The sequence below is a fragment of the Apostichopus japonicus genome, chromosome 22 (assembly GCF_037975245.1).
Source record: "Apostichopus japonicus isolate 1M-3 chromosome 22, ASM3797524v1, whole genome shotgun sequence".
NCBI lineage: Eukaryota > Metazoa > Echinodermata > Holothuroidea > Aspidochirotida > Stichopodidae > Apostichopus > Apostichopus japonicus.
Window position 1 is genome coordinate 17,786,195 of NC_092582.1, and position 6,904 is coordinate 17,793,098.

The window sequence follows — 6,904 nt, forward strand, 5'->3', positions numbered from 1 at the left end:
TAGAGAGGTATTAGCATAAATACATTTCCTCAACTGGCTGTATCAATTAAACGATCATCGCGTCTTTCGTTAGTGCCTAATTCGTACGGGAAAACTCAGAAGAGACAAACATTAATTTCAGAGATTATCATCAGTATTTGCTCCAACTCCGATACATTGAACATCACTAAAACTTTTCAGAATTATTATCTTCCTCTGTCCTTACCTAAAGCGTCAGAGTACAGTAAAAGCAAAACAATATTTTCCTTTTAAATTCATAAACTGCATGTTGGTTCTGCGTCATTACTGTGATTTATTATATTCCCTTTTAGACACACGTTTAGAAACTTATGTACCGCTGAAATATTTTTCCAAACTGGATACTTGAAATACAATTGAGATTGCTTGTTTGCTAACCTCAAGTACAAGTAACTATGCTGCTAACTTCAAACTGTTGTTTATGCCTATCAACCTCAGTCAGAAAGTTAAGCCAGGCACAGATTATGATGGCCAAGTGGTCATCGGTTCCGTGTGCCAAAAGAGAACTTTCGTTAGCAGTGACCTTATCATGCGGACAAAGTTTCAGGTAATTTTGATAACATTAACTTACAGCCCTGCAGGGATCCCATTCGTGCATCGCTCATGCGAAACCATGCTACCTGCGAAGAATTTCGCAGAACTAGCCTGGGATTAGGTTTTTGTAAGCAAACGACTACAGTAGGCCGAATGGCTACTGAACATGTTCTAACTAACAGCACTGCAAATTGCCATACCTGATTTATTAGCTAAGCATACGTCAGTGACGATTATTACTCTATTGAAGCCTTTGTCAAGCAGTAAAAGTATATTAATTACACCACTATATCATGACTAAATGTAATTGTCAGTTGTAATGTTATGTAATCACATTCTTATCTTTTCTTTGTCCAAGTATTTTTTCTTCGTACAAGAGTTTCATTCTTTCATATATCAGTTTCCTTGCAAGAAAGAAGTGACTTCATTTGGTTTCATTAAAATTATGTTTCCAGTATGTTGTACTTGTTGACACAACATTAATTTTTCAATTTTCTCTGTCTTCTTAAGTCAACCATTGCCAACCCCCCAACCTATCTCTCATAGGGAACACATTAATGATGATCGGGTACCGTTATCCTCCGCACACAGTACTTACTGCTGACACAAAACAGTAATTTCCGCACACCAAATTTGTGAGCAGAAAACAACGGTTTTGTCAGCGGAAAATACCAGCTTCTTTTTGAAGCAGCAGAATGGCTTACTGAACTGATTAGGCACATTGAAATGATTGAGGATAGAGAAGATATAATTTGACTGTTGACTGTTGAATTTGAAAATCACCTCTAACAACCACAACATTCTCCTCACTTCAGATAGACTCCAACGAGCCGTCCCTGAAAAACCCATCATCGCCTACAGACGACCACGCAACCTACGAGACCTTCTTGTACGTGCTGCTGTTCCACCTCTTACTTCTAACCCCACACCCATTCAGCATGGTACCTTCAAATGTGATCGTACTTCGAGATGCATCGTCTGCAGCCACCACATTGTTGAATCCAATTCCATCACCAGCCACAGCATGCAACTCACACACAAGACTAAGGGTCACATCACTTGCACTACCACCAATGTCATCTATCTGATCTCTTGTAGAGTTTGCGGCATCCAGTATGTTGGCGAAACCAAAACCACCCTCAAGAAGCGTTTCTATGGTCACAGATCCACAGTCAACACCATGAAGACTGAGACCCCAGTTGGAGAACATTTTAACCTTCCCAACCATACCATTAACGACATGTCCCTACAGGGGATTGAATCCTTAGGTAGCCGTCCTGACCTAGTACGTATCAGCAGAGAGAGGCTCTGGATGCAACGCCTTCGTACCATTCAACCTCATGGGCTGAACATTCAGGAAGGACATGACTAACTTTCCTCTGTTCCCTACTCCTTCTCCCCTTTCTCCCTTCCCCCCCCCCCTTTCACTCTTCCTCTCACAGCTCTCTTCCCCTCCATTTTTCTTCACACCTTTCTGTCTTTGTCCCTCTCCAGTTTATTCCTCACCCTGTGCCTTTAATCCTCTCTTTGTCCCTCCACAGTTTATCTCCTTCCTCTCCTCTTCTCCTGTTGCTTTCTACTTATAATCCCCTCTCATCCATCTCATTGTGTTCACCGTGCTCATTAACCTGTCTGTATTCTGTGCGTGTTTTTGTCCCCTCTGTTACTGTAACTTGTCATTTAGCCTCTGAAGAAGATCCTGCTAGGATCGAAACGTCAGGCCAACTTACTTTTACACATTCTATTACACAGGCTCTCTAGTGGATAAGCAGTTTGCTAACAGTTTTATTTCATTTTATAATTTGACTGTAGCAGGATAGAATTTAGCTCCGAGACTAGATCATTATTAGGATAGGTTAGGTTCAGAAGAGGAATGATGATGTAGTACAAGTGGCAGTGATAATTAATTTTAAACATCACAACCTTATGTGGTTGTAGTTTTCGACATATGGCGTGAAGGTGAAAAAGGTGAGCTGCCGTAACAATTACTTTTCAAAATTTCATCCTTTAGGGAGTATCTTTTGTGATATTCTCTCATTAACCAAAAAGGTGAGCTGCCGTAACAATTACTTTTCAAAATTTCATCCTTTAGGGAGTATCTTTTGTGATATTTTCTCATTAACCTGTTGTATTCTAATTCTTTGATGATTTTTTTTTACCCCGACGGCGACCACCTTGTACTTCTTTACGTAATCCCTAATTACATACACCCATGCCTCCAGTAAATTATAAGCAGCTTAACATTCCTAACATGAACTCAGTCTAACCATCTTTATCGACTTTCTCATGTTATTTTCATCATCCTGAATTTGGTATCCTAAAACTGAAGAAAATTATAGTGTACATGTAAGTGTTTTTCATACAAGAAATTTTTTAACGGAAAGTAATCAGTGGAAAATACCATATTCAAAGAATAACTGAAACCATGATCTACATACAGCACTTTTTTCAAACCCAAACTAGTGGCATTGACATGAATAGCTGTAGAAAGCTGCTGAATCAACTTTGAATTTAACCATAAATAGATTACTTGTTTGTCAACGTCAGTTACAATGTATATCACAGATATTTAATTTGATTTGTAGCCTAAGATAGGTGAAGTCACAGTTCAATGATTAAGTATAGAGAAGTAGCTAATTCCATACTCATTGGTGTAAATCCTTGTCAAGTTAAAAAAAAAAATGCGGAATGATTTGTTTGAAGAATTTTTTAATCACCTAGTGTAATTGACTAACAAAATATGTGAAAAAATTTGCATAAAATTTGTCAAAAACACTAATTCAGTTACTCAAAAACTATTTAGTAAGAAAGGAAAGAAAGAAAGCAAAAGGAAATGAAAAGAAGGGGAAAATACTTACATGAATTTTTGGTATTCAATTTTCTCAAGAATCGTCCATAATCGGTCGGTACTGAGCATTCCGTATTAAGAATGAATCACATTTTGAACCAATAACAACCGAGTGTCAGGCTCAAGGCACTCCACAGGCTCCACCTGCTACATTACGCTTTATAACTGTGCGGGCGACACTGCATCAAACGCAAGCTACATGTTCATTACGAAATACATTACGACAATTTAAAAAACCAGTATAATTCAAAATAATATAAAGATTTTTTACAATTGGGCTTACTCCAGTTGCAAAATCTGTTTTACTCTATAATTTTCAAATGTTTTTTGTTTCTGGCAGATGGAAGGAAGTAGAGGCAGGTGTTTGGAGAAGTGTTCTATCTGGAAGAATCTGGACCTTGAAGCAGTCAGAGGAAGAACTACTTTATCAAGTTCATGATTTATCTGGAGAAAAACTTACAGGGGATGACACTAAATTGTCAAAATCTGACAAACTTAGGAGAAATCAACTTCCTGAAATGAGTGTAGCAAGTGATAAGTCAGAGAAATACAGCCCAGAAGCAGTGTTGAGGGATTATTTCCAGTTACACATCTCTTTAAGTCAATTGTATGATAAATGGCAATCTGTTGATAACAATTTTGCTGTAAGAGGAAGCAAATTTCCTGGTGTGAGAATCGTTAGACAAGACCCAGTAGAAAATTTGTTTTCATTCATATGTTCCTCAAACAACAACATTTCCAGGATTGCGGGAATGGTCGACAAACTCTGCGTCCGATATGGAAAACTTGTAGGTACGGTCGGTGGAGAGAAGTGGTACAGCTTTCCAGATCCATCTGCCCTCGCGAAGCAACACACAGAGTCTGAACTGAGAAAATTAGGATTTGGTTATAGGGCAAAGTTCATTCACGAGACCGCAAAGATCCTGACGAACGAACGTAAGAGTGATTGGCTGTTTAAATTAAGGGAAGTGTCGTACGATGAGGCTCATTCTCAGCTACGACAATTGTCTGGTGTCGGGGCTAAGGTAAAAGTACTATTCTAAATTTCTATGTTCTACTTCTTTGCACTGAATTCCTCTGGAAATAACTAGTACACTATCACGCTGGTACCATGTGGTATAGCCACAAGACCTTATTGGGGCAAAGGGAGCAAGTTGGGATTGGAATGAGTCATATTCATGCAATGATTAAGTGGCACACTAGCAGAAAAAGTAGTATCCTAGAGGGTCCTCAAACACTTAATCCCCACCCACCCCCCCCACCCTCCATTAATGTGAGAGCAATTTTTTGTCTCTACCATTTGGTATTATTGACCTGCTTGGCCAAATTTATTATTGACAATGACACATCTTGATGACAATACATAAGGTCAAAGGTCAAATTATATTCTGAAACTATATCAGTTCCAAATGTATTTCTTTTTGTTTCAACTGCATGCTCATCTTGCTGTCTGTAAAATTCTTATATTTGGTCCTGTATCAAAATCTATTTAAACGATGTTGATGGTTTGTTTAAGTATGTTTTCTGTCTGTTAGGTTGCAGATTGTGTCTGCTTATTCTCACTGGACAAAACTGGTGCCATACCTGTGGACACACATGTGTGGCAGATAGCAAGTCGTGACTACATGCCGGAGCTTAAGACCAAGAAGAGCCTCACTGACAAGATCTACAAAGAAATTGGCGATTACTTTCGCGAACTGTTTGGCGAATATGCTGGCTGGGCACATTCTGTAAGTTTTAAAGGGATTGTGCCAATTCATTCACTTTTAGTTTACATGAAAAGGACTTGATAATGGTTTAAACGGTGTGGATTATGAATGTTAACTTAAAACCGGTTGCCTTCTTACATGTAAGTTTGGCTGTTAAGAGTTAAGAGGAATGAAGGATTTTCCAGGCTTAATATTGCTAGTCAATGCAGTCATCATTCTTCAGAATGGAGCTTGAGACAGAATGAGGATGCGGTCAGTCCAGTTCGCAGCCTGGATGTATCACTCACAACCTGGGAGAGGGATCTGGGGGGGAAACTTTTGACTGCATTTAGTGTGCAAATGGTGGCATATATCAATTTTTCAAGAAGACCAAAAAGTAGCTTTTGCCAGGCATGAGACTCTTTCGCGGAAACACGGATTTCAGATTTTTTTTTTTTTTTCATTTTCGCGTTTTTTCTCGTAATTCGCGTTTTTTATTATTTTTTATTATTATTTTTTTTTATTTTTTTTATTTTTTATTTTTTTTGCCGAACATGCTGGACTGTGAAGGGAAGGAACACCGAATTTGACCAGTGGTGGAATCAAGTAGCACAAAGCAAGCAAAAAAGCCTTTTTTTGGTTCAAAAAAGCTAATGGATAAATTATACAAGCAGAAATTCCACACTTTTTTGGCGAGTTACGTGATGTGATAGATTCCATCTAGAGTCCACCATTTTGCATTTAAGCCCTCCTTACCTGACAAAAAAATTCTAAAGGGGAGGGGGACACCCCCTCCTCTAAAACCCCTCCCCCAGGACGGCGATCGATAAATTTCAGATTTTTTTCCCCCGGCTCAGTCTCATCCCTGTTTTGCAGTAGCATGATTCCCCATGTGCTGTACAACAGCTTTTTAAAAAGTTATATTGGGGGTCTTAAACAATGTTGGGACTGAATCACTGGCAAGTATTAAATTCCCCCCCCCCCCTTTTTAACATAATAGTTACTTATTGTGTTTGACAAATGGTCTGACCATCCACTGGATGGTTGGATATAGTTCTCTGGCTAAGTCTGACTTCAGAAGATGTAGACTAGTAACTCCAAATCACCTTGCCAGGTAGCAGCCTAACAAGTTGTACATTCCTGTACTTAATTTATTCAATATGTCTTTGGAAAACAATTGTGCAGTCCAAATAGCTATTTTCCAGTTTCATAAAGGACTTTATACTCACAAAGGAAATATATCTGAATAGCGGACATAAAGCTTGATCTGTCAAGATCAGAATTTAGGGTACTCATTTGTTGTAGTCTAAACTTATACTTCCATAGTCCAGTTCCTTCGGAGATACAACTTACTGTAACAAAACTGTGATTATTCAGAAATATATTTAAAAAAAAAACCCAACATTTGATGATCACTGTTTCCACTTAATGAAGTTCTCATCTCATTTGAATATTTTCATTCCTGAAGGTTCTTTTTTCTGCCGATCTGAAGAAATTTCAAAGTGCCCCAGAAGAAACAAAAGGTGCGTCCCAAGAAGGAGAAATCCCATCACAACCAAAGAAAAAAAAGCGTAAGGGTAAACGTTGACTTGTGAAAATTGAGAGATTGTTTCAACAAAATTATTGATTTTACCAAAAATCTGAAATGGTGTTCAGAGGATATTTAGCTAAACGATCAGCGAGTTCAGAACTTACGGGTTTTAATTGGCATTGAACCCTGTTTATACCATATGTTCACCGAAAGTATACATTTTGCTCAAAGCTGAAAGAAAGTACTAAGGTCAAATTAAAGTCAATCATCAGAGGGTTCAGAACT

At 38.3% G+C, this 6,904-nt stretch overlaps 1 protein-coding gene across 1 annotated transcript; it reads left to right on the plus strand.

The window, feature by feature from the left end:
- The first annotated feature begins 304 nt into the window (after positions 1-304).
- Positions 305-6,903, plus strand: LOC139964264 (N-glycosylase/DNA lyase-like). The gene is made up of 4 exons (XM_071965723.1): positions 305-565; positions 3,741-4,425; positions 4,936-5,130; positions 6,557-6,903. The coding sequence occupies exons 1-4, from the start codon at positions 414-416 to the stop codon at positions 6,674-6,676; spliced, it is 1,152 nt and encodes a 383-aa protein (XP_071821824.1). The 5' UTR covers positions 305-413; the 3' UTR covers positions 6,677-6,903.
- Position 6,904: the final 1 nt, after the last annotated feature.

Bases quoted from the DNA above. Each gene is read 5' to 3' on its own strand.
- LOC139964264 (XM_071965723.1), top strand. From the start codon at position 414: ATGCTGCTAACTTCAAACTGTTGTTTATGCCTATCAACCTCAGTCAGA. The intron at 566-3,740 runs GTAATTTTGATA...TGTTTCTGGCAG, and splicing joins TCATGCGGACAAAGTTTCAG to ATGGAAGGAAGTAGAGGCAG. The intron at 5,131-6,556 runs GTAAGTTTTAAA...TCATTCCTGAAG, and splicing joins ATGCTGGCTGGGCACATTCT to GTTCTTTTTTCTGCCGATCT.